Genomic DNA, 18,461 nt, shown 5'->3' with positions numbered 1-18,461 from the left:
TTTTATGAACACACTTTAACTACAGTTTCCTGACATTGTTGAATATTACACCCAACTCAATAGAATTACAAGCTAATTTGTAGTTGATTTCATTGAAGATTTCAATTGTAAGTGTTAAATGACTGATATTCTTGAGTACTGAGTTGTCTGGTTTTATTGGAATATGAATGTTGTAACTTGACTGTTGCCAGGTAGGATGCTCAAATATTTGAAGCCAATTAGGGAGTGTGGAAGTTTCAACTTTCTCAGAGAACTTGATATTAAACAGAGTCAGAGTCTGATTAATCAGACCTGATTGATATCAGCATAAAAAAACTTGAGATGAGGATATTTCGATTCCACCACTGAATTGTCATCTCTATTCTCGGAAACATTGTAGATCCTCACTGCGGTGTTGACTATTCTAAAATTTCGACTGTACTTTGATTTGATGTGTGCGAATCCAGTGGCTTGTTTACCCACTCCCAACTTATACTGATGCATATTGTCACTATTGTAGTGGGTGAAAATGAATCGTTTGATCGATGGTGACTTTGATACAAAATAGAAAGTTTGCTCCAGACTAAACTGGATATCGATTGTGTCGATTAATTGATTTTTGTTGAGCACTCGTGTCAGCCATTCGTACTTGCCGTCTGTGAAGAGAGTGCGAATTCTACAATCGGGTGAACACAACAGTTCCTCGAACTTGACAGCAATCGATCCAAATACATTGTGTATAATCAGTTTGGTTAAATGCGTTAGGTGACTGCTTAACATTTGAATTTGTAACTCTTTGATATTTCCCATTCCAAACGTGGTGATTTGATGTTGATCAGAAAGTATACTCTGGTATCTATTGGTTACTCCCAAAGGTAGTTTCAACTTCTTGATGGAGTTCGATATAAGATCCGATGTGAAGCTCATGTCATTGTCGATTTGAGAGGAGGAAAGATCGAGTGAAGTCAGGTGTGGCAATGTTTTTATCGTTTGAAATGCATCTTGATAAAAGAATAACTGATAGAGTAACAATGATTCGAGATTCGGCATATATCGTACGATCGATTTGCATTGTTGTGTTCTTAATGAATTATCTTTATTATTCCCATAGTTGTTGCACCGTGTGTACATACAGAAACGTCTGACATTATTGAATATCATTCCCAATTCAATAGCACCCGACACAGTATTCTTGGTTATTACATTGAACACTCTAGTTGACAATGTGAGATTACAGATGTTCTTTAGAGTGCAATATGGATTCAGAACACTGCTTCTGAGTTTCATTGCTAAAATGATGGAATCGTTATATGTCTCTTGGGAATTAGGTTGGATTGTGAATCGAGTGAACAACGATGATATCAACTTGAATATCTCTTTGGAAACGCTAGCAATAGAGAGCAGCCATCGGTAGTTCTTAAGTAGTTGCATTTGATCAAAGTTCAAATGCAATCTGGTCTCGTGGTACCAGAGATCACGAATGATTCGATAGATGATCAATGTTGGCAATCGATACTCAACAGTTCCACGATGATACTTTTCGATTGAGTTGTTTGTAACTAACTTTGATTTCAAATCAATAAGATGTTCTTGATGTTGAATGATCGCAAAGATAAGCATATCTTTTCTAATACCACTATGTTTTAATGAGTATTTAACCATTATTTCTACCAATTCATCTCTTTTTAGCTTCTTCAGTTCATCTTTATTATAAAATTGTTGTTTATCTAATATCTCTTTTGTTGTCATCTTAATCTATGATAATTTTAAATAAAAAAAAATAACAAAATGATTGTCTAAATTTTTCTTTTCGGTCGTTTCCTTCTCAAAACGAATTTAGTTCCCAACAACTTTCCCTTTGGCAATATTAAAAAAAAAAAAGAAAAATTATAAATAATAGAAAAAATAGGGTTCTTATGATTGAAAAATTTAAAGGAAACAACCGAAAACACTCCTATTCAATTTAGGGTTACAGGCAAGAGCTAGTTTTGGATAAAAATGATCATATGTCATAATCATCAGACTTAGAGCAATTAAAATCGAAGTCAACAATCATCAATATTTGAATTGGTATAGTTAGGGATTGTATTTCCTCAAATCCCATAACTACGTAGATAGTTTAACTTAGATATACCTTTAACTATTTATAATCTATATCTTCACAATACTTTAATTTAAAGCCTTCTCATATATCATCTACATCCTCTCATCATCTACAATAGTGATAGTTTTAACAAAATAACCAAAGTTTTATTTTGGCCGTGACCACGAAATAAACTATTGAACATAACTTAAAAATTTAAGATTGGGATAGTCTGATTCTATTGCTTGGTTGTCATCGGTATTCTCTGACACATTATAGATCTTCTTGGCGTACTTCATAACGGCTCCAACTGAAAATAATGTACCGGGGTTCTTTCTATATTTCGATTTGATGTGAATGTAACCTGTAGGTTGAAATATGCGCGAGTATGCATTAGATTGTTCACGGTGTTCGTGAAATATGAAACGATTTATCGATGATGATTTCGATGCCACACAGAATGTTTCCTTGAGATTTTCACCAACATCGATGGTCTCAATCGATTGATTTACGGGCAACACACGATGCAACAACATTTGAAATCTATCTCTACAATCAAAGTAGAGAGTGCGTACATTGCACTTTGGTGAACACAATAGTTCCTCTAACTTTGATTCTGCATTGCCGTTTATCTTCCACAAAATGAGTTTAGTGATATTCTTAAAGTTACTACCGATCATATTAATCTGCTCCAAACTAATATAGGCCAGACTGAACGTTGTAACTTGACTGTCGCTAGGCAATATGCTCAAGAATGAACGGCTAAAAGGAGAGTGTGGAAGTTTCAACTTTCTCAAAGAACTCGATATTAAATCAGAACTGTAGCTAAATTTTTGAATATCGGTATGTAGTAGATCGAGCGAAGTCAGCAGTGGTATTTGTTGTATCAGCTGAAATATCTTGGGTTTGTCAATGGTAGCATTACAGATTTGAAGTGACTCAAGATTTGGCATGAATTGAATCATCGATTTAATTTGCTGAACTTGAATATCTTTGTTATTAACGCAGATTAACTTTAGTTTCCTGACATTGTTGAATATTACACCCAATTCGATGGATGTACTTTTCGATTTATTGTTGATTTCCTTGAAGATCTCCATTGAAAGTGTTAAATGACTGATATTCTTGACCACTGAAAGTGGATTTAAATAATGACTCTTGATCTCCTTTGCAAGAACATCTGGCATTCGATGAGACTCATAGATTTGATATGTACTAATAAGTTCAAATCGAGTGAACAACGATGATATCAACTTGAATAACTCTTTGGAAACCAAGCCAATAGAGAGCAGCCATCGGTAGTTTCTACAAAGATGGAGAGTGTTCAAATTTAAGTTGATATCGTCATGCCAGAGATCACGAATGATTCGATAGATGATCAATGTTGGCAATCGATATTCAACAGTTCCACGATGATATTGTTCGATTGAATTGTCTGTTACTAACTTTGATTTCAATTCATCTCGATGTTCTTGATGTTTAATGATCGCATCTACAAGCATATCTTTCTTTAAACCACTATGTTTTAATGAGTATTTAACCATTATTTCTACCAACTCTGTTCTTTTCATCTTCTCCAGTTCATGACTGCTGTATAATGTTTGTTTATCTAATATCTCTTTTGTTGTCATCTTTATTTTTAATAATATCTTTCTAAATTCTTCAATAACTATAATAATTATCAGAGAATAATGAAATATCTTGTATGTAAAATTAAAAAAAATAAAAATCTACCATTTTTATCAATTAAAAAAAAAAACTAAAACAAAATTTATAAATAGGCTAGATAAAGATATAATAATATTATATTTTAAATATATTATCATTTGATTAAATAAAATAAAGTTTTATTGATTTAGTTATATAAAAACTTATGATTGGGATAGGTTGCTTCGATTGCTTGATTGTCGTCGGTATTCTCTGAAACATTGTAGATCTTCTTGGCGTAGTTTGCAATGCCTCCAACTATGTTTAGAACGGAAGTACATGGGTTGTATCTATATTTCGATTTGATATGTATGTAGCCTGTAGGTTGAAGTTCCTTCGAGTATATGTCAGATTGTTGGTGGTTTTCGTGAAAGATCAAACGATTTATCGATGATGATTTCGATGCCACCCAGAATGTTAGCGAAAGATCTTCACCGATATCTATTATTTCAATCGATTGATTCTTGGATAACACACGTTCTAACCACTTTTGAAAACGATAATCAAAGTAGAGAGTGCGTACTTTGCACTCTGGTGAACACAGCAGTTCCTCCAACTCTGATTCTGCAGAGTTGTAGATTCTCCAAAATATGAGCTTAGTGATATTCTTAAAGTGATTACTGAGCATCTTAATTTCTTTTGTATCAACAAACACCAAACCAAATGTTGTAACTTTACTCTCGTTTGGTAGAATGCTAAGGTATTTGTCCTTACCAGAGATCTCTGGGAGTTTCAATTTTCTCAAGGAACTCGATATCAATTTAGAAGTGAAGTTGATATTTTTAATCTTAGTCATTTCTAAATCGAGTGTTGTTAGTAGTGGTATTAGTTTAAGCATCTGGAATATCTCGATGTTGTTAATGACAGCATGACAGAGTTTAAATGAACATAGATTTGGCATGTATTGAATCATCGATTGAATTTGATCAACTTGAATATCTTTGATAAACTCGTCGATTAACTTTAGTTTCCTGACATTGTTGAAGATTACTCCCAATTCAACAGATGTACTTGTTGATTCGCTAGTTATTCCCACGAAGATCTCCATTGAAAGTGTTAAATGACTGATATTCTTGATGATTGAATGTGGATTTAAAAAATGATTTTTGATCCTCACTGCAGTTACAACTGGCACTCCATCATATATATAGCTATAATTAGCACCTATATGTAGAAATCGAGTGAACATTGACGATATCAACTTGAAGAACTCTTTCGATACGAGAGCAATAGAGAACAACCATCTGTACTTTGAATGAAGATCTTTGGTGATCAAATTTAAGTTGATATCGTTATGCCAGAGATCACGAATGATTCGATAGATGATCAATGTTGGCAATCGATATTCAACAGTTCCACGATGATATTGCTCCATTGAGTTATTTGTTACTAACTTTGATTTCAAATCGATAAGATGTTCTTGATGTTTAATGATCGCATCGATAAGCGTATCGTTCTTTAAACCACTTTGTTTTAATGAGTATTTAACCATTATTTCTTCCAATTCATTTCTGTTCATTTTATCAAGTTCATTTCTATTATAAAATTTTTGTTTATCTAATATCTCTTTTGTTGTCATCTTTTAATGCAAAACAAACCAAATTTACATCAAATTAAAAGAATAATGTAATAGGTAAAAAAAGAATTCAAAAAAAAAAATTAAAAAAACAGATCTTTAGCTTCCCGCCTATGATCAAAAGTAAACTTTTACTTATTTTATTAAAATAACAAATTCTTTACCTATACATATCAATTAGTTATTAAATGTGACCATTTATGTTTAGAATGATATCTTCATTTTAAAATGTATTACAAAGTAGATTTATAATATAAAAACTTAAAATTGGGATAGGTTGATTCAATTGTTTTAAAGTTGTCTTCGATAATCTCTAAGACATTGTAGATCTTCTTGGCGTAGTGTGCAATCGGTCCTATTGAGGTTTGAAGGAATTTACCAGGGTTGAATCTAAATTTCGATTTGATGTGAATATAGCCTGTAGGTCGATAACTATTCATAATTATTTCCGATACTTCAAAGTTCTCATGAAATATGAAACGATTTATCGATGATGATTGCCATGCCAAAGAGAATGTATTCAACAGATTTTCGCCAACATCTATTGTTTCAATAGATTGATTCTTTGGTAAGACATTTTCTAACCACTTACTATATCGATAACCAACATATAGAGTGTGTACTTTGCACTCTGGTGAACACAACAGCTCCTCCAACTTTGATTCTGATGTCCTGTAGATTCTCCACAATACTAGTTTAGTGATATTCTTAAAGTGACTACCGATCATAGTTATTTGCTCTAATGTAATATATCCAAAACCGAAAGTGGTAACTTGGCTATGGCTTGGTAGGATGCTGAGGAAATAGCCCCCATAGATCTCTGGAAGTTTCAACTTTTTCAATGAACTCGATATAAGTTCAGAAGAGAAGTTAATCTTTTGAATTTTAGTATTTAAGAAATCGAGAGATGTTAGTTGTGGTATTTGTCGTAACAATTGAAATATCTTGATGCTGTCAATGACTGCGCCACACATTCTTAATGATTCTAGACTTGACATGTATTTAATCATCGATTTAATTTGCTGAACTTGAACATCTTTGATACGCACACAGATTAATGATAATTTCCTGATATCTTTAAAAATAACTCCCAATTCGAAGGATGTCGACAAGTTGTTGATTTCCTTGAATATTTCCATTGAAAGTGTGAAATGTCTGATATTCTTGACTATTGAAAGTGGATGTAAATAATGGTTCTTGATCTTCACTGCAAGAATATCTGTCAGATAATTACTATCATATATTGAATCTAATCCAGTAATAAGTTGAAATCGAGTGAATAATGATGATATCAACTTGAATAACTCTTTCGATACGAGAGCAATAGATAATAACCTTCGGTATTTTCTACAAAGATCTTTAGTCTTCAAGTTAAAGTTGATATCATCGTGCCAGAGATCACGAATGATTCGATAGATTATCAATGTTGGCAATCGATATTCAACAGTTCCACGATGATATTTATCAATTGTATTGTCTGTCACTAACTTTGAATTCAAATCTGCAAGATGTTCTTGATGATTAATGATCGCATCGATAAGCAAATCTTTCTTTAAACCACTATGTTTTAATGAGTATTCTTTCATTATTACTACCAACTCATCTCTTTTCATTTTCTCAAGCTCATCTCTACTTTTTAATGTTTGTTATCTAATATCTCTTTTGTTGTCATCTTTTAAATATATATATATATATCAAAATCACTATATTAATAAATCACAAAGAATAAAAGTAATTATATATCTTATTTGTAGATAATTAAAAAAAAAAACAATTTTGAGAGTTGTCCTCAATTTAAAGTAAAAAAAAAAACATAAAAATATTATTTAATAATTTTAACTAAATATTTATTTAAAAACAAACATCATATTTTTTTTTTTCATTATTTTCCAGCAGTTCTATGTTCTAGTCTTAATTCTTCAAAAGATACTGTTCTATTGTTGGGTAACAATGATACTAGATTCATACCGTCGCCCAAAATGACATTTTGGGGACGTGGTGTTGGTAGCATTTGAGGTAATGCGAGATACGATGGTGCAGCTGCTTGAGGTGGTGGATTATGTGAAACTGATTCAAACACGGAATCAACTGCTGGTGTACCAAATGAAAAAGTTGTTGGTGCTGTTGTTGCTGTCAAACCAAATGGTGAAACAACACTTGATGGGGCTGGTGTTGTTGATGTTGCAGATCCAAACAACGATGAACCTGTGGTTGCTGGTGGTTGTGCAGTTGTTGAAGTACCAAATAGTGAGACATTTGGTGATGTAGTTTGGGTCGATCCTCCAAATCCATGACTACCAAATGAGGATGTGCCTGTGGTTGATGGTGATGATGATGATGATGATGATGATGCACCAAACAAACTACCTGATGATGGTTGAGTAGAACTACTACTTGCTCCAAATAATGATGTGGTAGAGGGTACTTGTCCAAATAAATTTGATTGGGATGCGGGTGCACCAAAGATACCACCTGATGATGGTTGTTGAGTCGAACTACCACCTCCAAATAATGATGTGCCTGTTGCTGCTGCTGGTGCTGACTGTGGAGTTGTTGTACCAAAGATGGAACTACCACTGGTTGGTGATGATGATCCACCAAACATACCACCTGATGATGGTTGACTTCCAAATGGTGATACGCTCGTGGTCGAAGTAGTTGATTGAGTAGAACTACTTCCTCCAAATAGATTAGTTGCTGCTGGTAGAGTTGAACTTGATGTTCCAAATGCACTGGTAGAAGTTGATTGTGTCGAACCAAATGTAGATGTTGTTGGGTTTGGAGCAACCGATTGATTTGTTACTCCAAAAATTGCTGTTGGTGTTGGTGTTGATGCTGCTGCTCCAAATCCAAAACCAGACGATGTTGCTGGTGCCGCTGCTCCAAATCCAAAACTAAAACCAGTTGATGTTGTTGGTGCAAAGCTAAATCCTGCTGGAGCCAATGGGTAATTGAATTTTCCATTCGACACTACAACACCACTTCTATCTCCAAACTGTCCGAGATAAATTGGTAATGTTTTACCTACATTAGGAAGGTAGTGACGAAGAGGATGTTGGTCATCTTGAGTAAGTTCAACCTTGAATTGATTCTAATTACAAAAAACAATAGAATTGTTAATAACTATTAATAATATTTGTATTGAATTATACTTAATAATAACATACCTTTTCAAATTTAAATTGATTGGATGGATCGCTTAATGCTACTTGTTGCATACAGGTATCGAGTGTCTTCTTTAGTTGGAACGATGTTGTTGATTGTCCAGATTCCAAACGGACATGATAGACTTGCGGTGCCAGCTCGGTCGGAGTTGCGGAACCGACCACTTGGAAACCATTTTCATAGCCATAGAAGATGAATGATCTCTCGTGTGAGGTATCAGCAGAGTTATCAAAGATGGTGTAGCTGTGAGTTGTTTCCTCTCGGACTGCTATGGCAAAGTGATTGCCAGGTTGGAATGCCGAGTCACACTGGTAGTTGTACAGAGTCTGGGCAGTGAGCAGCGGGTGAAGATCGACACGGATGCCATATACCAACGGGTATCGGAGATGATCCATTTCGATCACCGTTGAATCTCCCGGTTTACAATCGATCAAGACATGTGAGAGTGACTGACCGAATAGTACTCGCTTATAATGTATCATACCTCTATAGATAATCTGATCGTTCGATTCATTCTTTATCATCAAACCATCTCTCAAGATTCTATCGCCATACACCAAACAGACACGCTTACCGCTACACTTGAATTTACCGATTGAGTATCTGATGTCCTGTTCTCTCTCCATTGTCAATGAAACACTGTAAACAATAGTTTCATTCTCGAAATGATCTAGCTTTACAAACTCTTTATAAAGATATGATAATTAATGATTAGTTCAAAAATATATATTTAGAAATCAAAATACGTTTGTTATTTAAGTACTTACTTGTATTTACATCTTTAAAAGACAAGTTATTTAAATTCTTGTATTGGATAAAAGAATACAATGTAAATTGTAAATTGGTTGAGTAGAACTCGGATTGTTTGATATTCTGATTATCAACAAGACCAAGGATCTTTTGAGTTTCATGGACTATGGTGAAATGAGTATACAATTCCAATGAGTAGGAAATCGTAACAACTCTAGTGCCTTTACCATAGATTGTAATAAAAGAGGATGTTGAATTCTAATAATAAAGAAGAAGATAGTTAATATAATAAATCTATAAGTAACAATAATCATTTTTGAATTAACTTACTTTAAAACTTTTGTTGTTACCAGAGAGAGTTGGTGATGTCGACACAAATCCATAGTCACTATTGTTGTCATTGTCATTGTTGTTGATATTATAGTTGGAGGTAGAGGAATAGGTGTTGTTTGGATCGTAGTCACTAGTAGTACTGGTACTGCTATTGATTACTACAGTATCTAAAATGGTATAGGTCACAACTGATTTGAAATCGATGTTATGTACCGATCCATTTTCCTCGAGAAGAACGATCGATTTGATGTCTTGTGGGTGTTGTTGTGGTTGTGCTGCAAAGGCGAAACCTCCACCGAAACCTGAAGTTTGTGGTAGATCTACCAGAGCAATACATTTACCGACAATTGTCGTAGTGGTAGCAGCTTTGTTGTTGTTGTTGTTGTTGTTGCTGTCTTGTCTAATAACAACCTTTAGATAGCTACCCTTTTCGATTTTGGTACCGTCATCATATTTGTACTTTGAGATCAGAGGGAATCTAACCTCCAAAGGATCTTTAATATTAAATAAACATCCTACACTATGAGGTATTTCAAATGTAGTTGTATCATCTATTTCAATTTTTCTACAAATATTTTTTAAAAAGAGAGAGAGAGAGAATAATAAAATAAAAATACATTTGTTAATAAATTTGAAAAAAGACATTTCAATTGTGTACAATTATAATTACCTTGTAACTTTTGGTGATTTCGTATGTGAATATACTTTAAATTTAACAATGGGTGGCTCTATTATATTGGTTTGTTTATGCATTTATTTACTAATTATAATTGAATGTTAATGATTGATGATTTTCCTCATCCCAAACTCTGTATTATTTATTCCCTGTTCCTCGTGTGGAATGAAAATTAAAAAATTATTATAAAAAATAAAAATAAAAATTTTGGCAGGATTGTCAGTGTTGATAGAGCACCACGTTGAAACACAGAGACATCACACAATTCAACAAAAACAAAAAAAGAAAAAAGTGAATTTTGCAAAGTTTAAAAACAAAAAATCAAAAAAAAACAAGAAAAAAAATAATAAATATCTGTGTGTATCTTTTTTTTTAGGACACAGATATTTATTTTTAAACACAACTCAACATCAAATAGGATAATAATGATAATTAATTTATATACTATGTATGTATCTTTAATTTAACATATGAATTTCTAAGTAAAAAATTACTTTAAAAATAGATAGATTAAATAAAAAGTTAAAGTGATGTTATAATATGATTATTAAATAATAACTTTTAAACTGGGAAGAGTCTTACAACCTTCGAAACCAACAAACATATGACAAAAATTGATGCAAGATGGAACTTTTTGAAAGTGGGGGATTTCAAAATTAATAAAAAAAATAAAAAAAAAGGGGTATTCTCATATTAAGCCCTATAAATAATAGTACAAATAATTAACAGAGAAATATCTCGAAGACACCTATCTTCAATTTTTATAAAAAATATATATATTTATAGTACATTGTTTGGTTGATTATTTCGTGCAAAATACTCGAGGAGATAATCCAATTCATCATTCAAACGAGGGTCATCATCAACAACCTTTTGAATAAAGTCGTTGTTGGCAACAAACATCAATGGAGGTCCCTGTTTACCACTGTATTCGTATGCAATGATGCGATTATTCGCTACATCGAATATAAATCGATGACATTTGGAGATATTTTTCATGGTAGTCGGGGATTTAGGAACTTTGTGGGTTGGACAGGCAACTTCAGCATAGTGGTTTCTCATGGTTCGGATTAATTCTATTACTTGATCGACTGTATACAAAGGAATGTCAGTATCTCTTTGGAAAGTGGAGATCTTCTGTTTAATTTGAGATGCGGCTGCGTCGCATGGATTACATCCATGATAACTAGCGAAGAAATTGTAATATATCTCCATTTTACCACGATATAAAGTACTCATGTAATGCCAAAAATACATGTTTGTTGCTAATTTAAAATGCTTCCTGCATCCATCTGTCCATATATTCAGTGTTTTGATTCTCCTGAATATCGGTTCGTTTGTTAAAAATGATATCAAACAACCTACAACAAAGGCTGGATCATTCTTGGTGGTCGTTGTTGGAGCTACGTAGGAGACATAGTTGAAATAACTTGCGTTATCTTTGTGACAATAAACACTGATTATCAGTGCTTGTCTTAAAGATTGTTGATGTGAGAGCTGTGAAAAATCCATTAGAATAATTGCACTAGTACCATCAAGATCATTGATTACATCAACCTTTTGTTGACTGTATAATTGTCTTTGGACCACTGCAATGGTTTGATGAAGTTTCAGTTTTGCCATTTTCTTGCCTTTTTCACTGTCTGCTGGATAAGCTACCCCATTTCGTCTCGTGTTCACTATTGTCTCCAGCTTTTTCAACTCTGCACAGTCCTTGCATCTATTTGTATTCAAAAAATTATATTGATATTAGAAGAATTTAAATTTATTAATTAAGTTAAAAGGTTAATTATTTACATACACTGCATCGTATTTGGTGTGATGAATTAGCTCCTCTCTCAAAAAACGTGTGTACATGTAGTTTTCAGATGGTGGTGGAATTCCAATCCTTGCACATTCATCCCTTACTTTTTGATAAAAAGCTTCGTTTGTCATCGCTTGTAATCTAAAGTCTCTCCCACTAAGAAATGGTAATACTCCATCCATTACTTCGTACCATTTATCGATTTGATCCTCTGTAAAATGAACTTTTTTTGTGTTTGGAGTATACAATATACGGTGAAGGTTATTAATATTTGTATTTTCAGGATTCAATCGATAAACAGTAGTTTGCGAAACATAAAAGATATTGATGATATTCTCTTTGTTTACAATATTGAGGTGATCGTGATGTTTGAAATTGGAAATACACCAATACATTAAAGATCTACGATATGGATTGTCATGCGGTAGTGTTTGTAAAAAGTCAGCTAAATTATAACTTAACTTAAGTCTATCGTTATCTTGGCTTGAAAGAACTCCATCGAGAATGCTGTTAACTGGCTGAAGGTAGTCCTCTAAGCGACTCAACGAGTTGACCAATGATTTCTCTTGATTGCTGAAGACCTCTTCTAAATAATTCCAAGCTTTGCTGAGTCCTAGTTTGAGCATCGACAATTGCTTGGATAAGCTGTCCAATGGTGACGTCCTTCTTTTCGATATCGCTTGCAAAGTTGATTTCAATTTTTCCGCCAAAATTGGACCTATCTCCAGTGTTGTTGGCATTCCTATGAATTGTTTCTCTTCTTTCTTGTAGTTGATTTCTTCTGCTGATATTGACTTGGCTCTCTGAATTTGCTTGTTCTCTCTCGTTTAACTGCTTCTCTTTCAGATTTAATAGCTTCTTCCTCTGCTTCAAATCCTCTTCTCTCTCTTTCAAAATCTTTTTCAAGCTCTCTTCTCTCTCTTTCAAAATCTTTTTCAAGCGCTCTTCTCTCTCTTTCAGCAGTGCCTCATCTCTTTCAATCTCTCGTCTCTCTCTTTCAATCTCTCGTCTTTCGCTATCAATAGATTGTCTATCATTGTCGAGTTCTCTTCTATTTGATTGTACAGTTGCGTATCTCTCTCTAAATTTGTTATATCTATCTCTTTCTTGAGTACTATCGATAAATCTCTTGCAGTCTCCTGCAATCGATATATGTTGATCTCTTTCTGATCCAACTTCGGTGATGCATCTGGATAGTTCGCTAATGAACTGATTGAGTTTTGAGAATCCTGTGAAGTCTTTGATATTAATTGGTCTAATATATTCTCTAATGTTGCTGATTGCTTTGTTAATGTTGGTCCTGTGCTGTTCCATTCTTTGAAAAATTGTGTTCTATTCTTCTCCTTTTCACTTCTATTTTGCTTTTTTCTTAATTTAGCTTCTTCACTATTTGCAGGCATGTGGTAGTTGTAAGATTATAAATAAATAAAAAATTCTAAACAAAAATCAAAAGAAGTTCGGAGGGGAGGTGTTACCCCTCATACTATTTTTATTTTTCAAAAAAAAAAAAAAAGAAAATAATTTTTGCAAACCACAATGCAAAAAAAAATACATTTTTTCTTTTCTCATTAATGAATTTTTTTTCTTAATCAATATTTAACCCCAAATACGCATTCCATCATTGGAAAATTTCTGTCATGCATTCGAAAAAATCGGATAAATGACTTGATTTTATATAAATTTGGTATCTGGATTTTCTTAAAATTTTTTCATAAATGAAAAACGACAACAAAGATTTTTGATATTTCCTTTGACAATTGTTTAGCTGAGTGTGTTGTTTATGCTAACTATTAAGATAAACTAGTTTTTGTTTGTGTTTGATCAACTACCATTATCACTACTTTAAAATATAATAGTATTTTTTTGTAATAATACAGATAGGAGATAGATAGATAGAAAAGATGGAACCTACAACACCAACAACATCGACCTCTGTAAAATGGACATTATTAACTTTAGAGAATCTAGAGGAGATATTGGAAGTGAATACTAAATCATTCACTCAAGATCCATATCTAAACTATATGTTCCATGAGATCGATGTAGCCGAGCGTCTACCGTTTATCAAAGCAATCCAGAAGGCATTCATCAAGCAAACGATCGGATCGAATCAGAGCTACTGCTTGGGAGACATCACCATCGACGGAATCAAATCACTCGTTCTAATGTTACCACCTAGAGTACCATGGCCAGAGGATCTCTGGGATATCTACACCAAGAAACAAGAGAAACTTCTATTGGATCGTGGACTGACTGTTACTTACGAAAGATTCATTGCATTAGAAGGTAAATTATTAACTTATTAACTATCTCCAAATTAATTATGAATAATATTATTAACATTACAACATATTGTTTGTTTGTTTATAGAATATTTTTCAGAGAGATTCGCTCATTATGATTCGATTGAAGGTTACTATTTGTTGATTCTTTCAACCGATGAGAAGTACAGAGGTCAGGGATTGGCAACCAAGATTATGGAGGTATTGTTTGAGAAGCTGGATAGCGAACAAAAGACATGTTATCTAGAGTGTACCAGTGCCAAGTTGGTTCCATTCTACTCGAAGTTGGGATTCACTGCTCTCGAAAAGGATAAACTACCACTGGTACCAGCTGATATCAACCCTGATCTTGTACCGAGTGTTACTTTCTTCAGAAGAACTCCAAAACCAATAACAACACCAACACCAACATCATCATTGTAACAGCACACAATTTAATTTTATCATTATGATCTTCATTCACACTCAAATCGAAATCGACATAGACAAACTTGATAAATTCATTTAAACATTAAATAAAACAGACAGATCAATTTAAAATAATATAACTTCTTAAATAAAACAGAAAAATAATGATTAAATTTTTTGTTTTTACCGATCATTCTAAACCAACTTATCTTTCTCAGAGACTCTTTTATATTATATAAATAGTTTTTTAACATGAACCAACTGGGTGTTTGTCTAGACAAAGAAGATCATAAAAAAAGCAAAATTTATTTTATTTTATTTTTATTTTTTAATTTTTATTATATTAAAAATTAATAAAAAATGGTGCAATTTAATTGATTTTAATATTTTAAATAGTCTTGAAGAACATATAACACTCACAAACTGTTTATTTGTATAATAATATTGTTCATAGAGTATAATGTTTGAAGTGTCAATTAGGAATCATAAAGAAAACACCTGCTCTATAATAGGAAGCTAGGAACATCATAATCATCAACAAGTAATAGCATTAACTAAAAGAGTACTTTTGTTTGATACTCTTAATTCATTCAATCAGTCAATAAGTCAATCAGTTATTTAGTTAGTTTAGTTTAATTAGTTTAGTTAGTTTAGTTAGTTTTGTTTAGTTATTATATAGTATATCATCATCAACATCATAATCACGAGATTTATAAATAATTCTTATTTCTTTGAATCAAATCATTTAATTTAGTTATATAGTTTTATTTTGTTATTAGTTTAAATATTTAGAATCAATAGAGATATATATATATATTTCGAAAGAAAGAAAGAAATACAAATAAAAAAAAATGGGCAAACTATTTATGTATTATTTATCAGGCACCAATATATTTAGTTGTGGAACTTGTAAAGTTCATTTAGCTTTATTTGACCAATTGATATCAACAGTAAGTGTTATATATATGTTGGTTGTTGTTGTTGTTGTTGAAACAACCAAAAGTTAGTTACTAATGATTAATCATTTTCATTTTAGGATTTCCAAGGCAGATATGGTCCTGCTTATCTTTTTGGTGAATGGTATGATTATAAATATAAATATTCAAAATCATTCAAAACAAATAAATTAACAATTGCTTGAATTACTACTATACTTTAAATACCATATATATAGTGTAAATGTTATTGTAGGAGAAAGTGAAGATAGAAATCTTACCACAGGAATGCATGTGGTTGCCGATATTTATTGTGTACGGTGCGATGAACATCTTGGTTGGAAATATGTAAGCATCAAACAAATATAATATAAATATAGATTGAATACTATATATGTATATATTACACCATTTCAATCCAATCCTATCCTATCATTATATAACATTTTGTGTACCAATCATCAACTTGTTTGTTTTTTTTTCATTGCATTGTTCTTCTTCACAATAAAAAAGTAGCGTTACTAACATAGATCTATCTACTTGTCCATTCTAAAATTTAAACAATACTATAGGAATTTGCAAAGGATGAATCACAAAAGTATAAAGTTGGGAAGTTCATTTTGGAAAAAGAAAAAATTAATAAAGAAACTCTAATATAGTAGTATTTGTATATATTTAAAATTACTTACACATCAATTTTAATGTGTTATTGATTGGTTTTATCGTTCTATCGGTTGAACTATTAAATGAAAATGTTGTTATTGTTGTTGCTGTTGTTATGTTGTTGTTGTTATATACAGTTTATAAATAAAGTAGTTGGATCGAACCTAGCGATAGTTAATAGTCAGGTTCTGATGTTGATATAATATGTGAAACTGCCTCTATAACCTCTTTGGAGTGTGTAACTTCGTTGACCAACATTGAAAGTAGCTCGTTACTCTCCGACTTGATAGTCTCCACATCGTAGCCAATCTGTTCGAGCATTGCTCGCGATTGATCCGCTGTCATCTCTGGAGTGAATTGCAGGAGTACCGGTGCGAGTGGTTGCACCACCGGTATGATGGCGGGAACTGATTTCTTGAGGTTCTGTGTTACCTCTGTGCTGACAATCGATGGAACATCGCGACGCAGCTGCTCGACACTCTTGATCGACTGTGTCAGCTCGACTTTCAGTTGCTCCAGACGGTTCAGTAGCGATTGATCGACGTGCTCCTGCTCGAATGACTTTATCACTGAGAGATGAACTTTCGAGGCGGTACTCGGTGGTATCACCGGTGCCATCGGTGTAATAGAAGCGGCTGTAGGCATCTCAAGAGGTGGAGGTACCGGTGCTATCACCTCCAGCTTTCCAACCATTCCACTAAACATCGCTTCTTTAAATGCTTTTATATCATTCAGAGTGTTTTCATCGACAACACCATCAACTCCAGGTTCCAACATTCCGATATTCTCTGCTACAACCATCTCCCACAATTCTTCCAATTGCTCAACATATAATTTACTAACTTGTTTTTTAATCATTCTTTTTTATTACTACTCTTTAATTAATTTTTAAGATATATAGACATATATATTATAATATTATAAAATAATGATATTTAATTAAATCAATATTATTCAAAATAGTCTGTTGACTTCAATTTCCAATCATGTGATTTAAAATTTTCAAAAATTGGCGGGATGATCAAAATCAAAACAAATATTTTTTTTTTTTGTTTTTGAACTTCTTTATAAAATAACTTTATTAATAAATTGGTTAATTTTATTAATTCTTATTTATGTTTACTATTCTTTTCAGCTTCCTCTTTTGCCTTTTCTTCTTCCATTGCTTTTGCTAGTTGTTCTTTAGTTTCGGCTTCGATTCTTCTGATGTCTTCGATGGTCAGTCCGAACCATTCGTCCATCCAACAAAACAAAGCTTTGTGTGCTTTCAATAGGACGTCTCTGCAACCGAGCTTCTGAATTAAATTTTCAACTTTAGTTTGGAATCCGAAATATCTGAATTCGACATGAATCAGCTTGTAGCATGTCATGGCTGGCTCGCATGTCTTGCTCCAGTTCTCCTGGTTGAGTGGACCACGTCCGGTCTTCTCGCTCTTGAACAACTTGGGATCCTGTGACTCGACGTAGTCTTTCGGGTCGATCGGGTCGTTGGCGATATCGATGTAGTCGACGACACGATTCTTCAGGGTCTCCTCGCTGGCGTTCAGTGCATTGTCGATCTCACCGCGACCCGGCAAATGCATCGATTCCAACGACAATGTCAAACGATCGCCAAAGAACGGACAGCTGTACACGGTTTTGCAGTAGGGATAGGCGTTCCATGCCTTTTCCTCGACCTTGAGCGCACTGGCCGGCAAGATGGCAGCGGCCAACTTGGGCAGTGAATTATTCAAATGAATGACTTTGTGTGTATACTGTCCCTTTGATTTCTCATCTTCGTACGGTTCATTTACGAGAATTTCGATACCTTCTCCTCCTTTTGTTGTTTCTTTACTCTTCTTTGAAACCATATACAATTGAGCTATTTGATATTCTTCAACTGTCAATGGCAATGTAATACGACTATACAATTGTCCAAATTGTTATAATTATTATAAATAAAAATTATTAATATAAAAATTTTGCATATTATCTGAAAAATGAAAAATAATAATAAAAATAAAAAAAATAATCACAAAGTAAATTTCTGATCATGACAATAATGATAATGGCACTTACTATTCTTTGATTAACATTTTTTATTGTTGTTATTTATGTTTA

General features: G+C 33.0%; 10 protein-coding genes across 10 annotated transcripts; 2 read left to right on the top strand and 8 right to left on the bottom strand.

Moving 5' to 3' along the window:
- Nucleotides 1-2: 2 nt before the first annotated feature.
- PPL_01919 (uncharacterized protein) lies at nucleotides 3-1,266 on the bottom strand (the record flags this gene model as incomplete). Its single annotated transcript, XM_020572919.1, has 3 exons — nucleotides 3-13; nucleotides 70-253; nucleotides 712-1,266. 3 exons carry the CDS (start codon nucleotides 1,264-1,266, stop codon nucleotides 3-5), a joined length of 750 nt encoding a protein of 249 aa, XP_020437036.1.
- Nucleotides 1,267-1,340: 74 nt separating this feature from the next.
- Nucleotides 1,341-1,728, bottom strand: PPL_01918 (uncharacterized protein; the record flags this gene model as incomplete). The annotated part of the gene is made up of 2 exons (XM_020572918.1): nucleotides 1,341-1,395; nucleotides 1,544-1,728. The coding sequence occupies 2 exons, from the start codon at nucleotides 1,726-1,728 to the stop codon at nucleotides 1,341-1,343; spliced, it is 240 nt and encodes a 79-aa protein (XP_020437035.1).
- A 528-nt stretch (nucleotides 1,729-2,256) lies between these two features.
- On the bottom strand, nucleotides 2,257-3,606 carry PPL_01917 (uncharacterized protein; the record flags this gene model as incomplete). The annotated part of the gene is made up of 2 exons (XM_020572917.1): nucleotides 2,257-2,887; nucleotides 3,077-3,606. 2 exons carry the CDS (start codon nucleotides 3,604-3,606, stop codon nucleotides 2,257-2,259), a joined length of 1,161 nt encoding a protein of 386 aa, XP_020437034.1.
- A 311-nt stretch (nucleotides 3,607-3,917) lies between these two features.
- Nucleotides 3,918-6,931, bottom strand: PPL_01916 (uncharacterized protein; the record flags this gene model as incomplete). The annotated part of the gene is made up of 2 exons (XM_020572916.1): nucleotides 3,918-5,304; nucleotides 5,583-6,931. The coding sequence occupies 2 exons, from the start codon at nucleotides 6,929-6,931 to the stop codon at nucleotides 3,918-3,920; spliced, it is 2,736 nt and encodes a 911-aa protein (XP_020437033.1).
- Nucleotides 6,932-7,227: 296 nt separating this feature from the next.
- On the bottom strand, nucleotides 7,228-10,346 carry PPL_01915 (nucleoporin FG repeat-containing protein; the record flags this gene model as incomplete). The annotated part of the gene is made up of 5 exons (XM_020572915.1): nucleotides 7,228-8,436; nucleotides 8,513-9,195; nucleotides 9,278-9,518; nucleotides 9,591-10,158; nucleotides 10,264-10,346. 5 exons carry the CDS (start codon nucleotides 10,344-10,346, stop codon nucleotides 7,228-7,230), a joined length of 2,784 nt encoding a protein of 927 aa, XP_020437032.1.
- Nucleotides 10,347-10,962: 616 nt separating this feature from the next.
- Nucleotides 10,963-13,473, bottom strand: PPL_01914 (uncharacterized protein; the record flags this gene model as incomplete). Its single annotated transcript, XM_020572914.1, has 6 exons — nucleotides 10,963-10,969; nucleotides 11,090-11,406; nucleotides 11,635-11,989; nucleotides 12,071-12,518; nucleotides 12,589-13,154; nucleotides 13,250-13,473. 6 exons carry the CDS (start codon nucleotides 13,471-13,473, stop codon nucleotides 10,963-10,965), a joined length of 1,917 nt encoding a protein of 638 aa, XP_020437031.1.
- Nucleotides 13,474-13,974: 501 nt separating this feature from the next.
- On the top strand, nucleotides 13,975-15,464 carry PPL_01913 (GNAT family N-acetyltransferase; the record flags this gene model as incomplete). The annotated part of the gene is made up of 3 exons (XM_020572913.1): nucleotides 13,975-14,359; nucleotides 14,444-14,774; nucleotides 15,443-15,464. 3 exons carry the CDS (start codon nucleotides 13,975-13,977, stop codon nucleotides 15,462-15,464), a joined length of 738 nt encoding a protein of 245 aa, XP_020437030.1.
- A 150-nt stretch (nucleotides 15,465-15,614) lies between these two features.
- On the top strand, nucleotides 15,615-16,377 carry ypel (yippee-like protein; the record flags this gene model as incomplete). Its single annotated transcript, XM_020572912.1, has 5 exons — nucleotides 15,615-15,713; nucleotides 15,800-15,843; nucleotides 15,938-16,046; nucleotides 16,271-16,296; nucleotides 16,344-16,377. The coding sequence occupies 5 exons, from the start codon at nucleotides 15,615-15,617 to the stop codon at nucleotides 16,375-16,377; spliced, it is 312 nt and encodes a 103-aa protein (XP_020437029.1).
- A 158-nt stretch (nucleotides 16,378-16,535) lies between these two features.
- On the bottom strand, nucleotides 16,536-17,219 carry PPL_01911 (uncharacterized protein; the record flags this gene model as incomplete). Its single annotated transcript, XM_020572911.1, has 1 exon — nucleotides 16,536-17,219. The coding sequence occupies one exon, from the start codon at nucleotides 17,217-17,219 to the stop codon at nucleotides 16,536-16,538; it is 684 nt and encodes a 227-aa protein (XP_020437028.1).
- A 251-nt stretch (nucleotides 17,220-17,470) lies between these two features.
- PPL_01910 (uncharacterized protein) lies at nucleotides 17,471-18,436 on the bottom strand (the record flags this gene model as incomplete). Its single annotated transcript, XM_020572910.1, has 3 exons — nucleotides 17,471-17,653; nucleotides 18,155-18,263; nucleotides 18,420-18,436. 3 exons carry the CDS (start codon nucleotides 18,434-18,436, stop codon nucleotides 17,471-17,473), a joined length of 309 nt encoding a protein of 102 aa, XP_020437027.1.
- Nucleotides 18,437-18,461: the final 25 nt, after the last annotated feature.

The sequence above is a fragment of the Heterostelium album genome, assembly GCF_000004825.1.
Source record: "Heterostelium album PN500 unplaced genomic scaffold PPL_scaffold2, whole genome shotgun sequence".
Classification (NCBI taxonomy): domain Eukaryota; phylum Evosea; class Eumycetozoa; order Acytosteliales; family Acytosteliaceae; genus Heterostelium; species Heterostelium album.
This window is presented reverse-complemented; position numbering and strand designations above follow the sequence as displayed.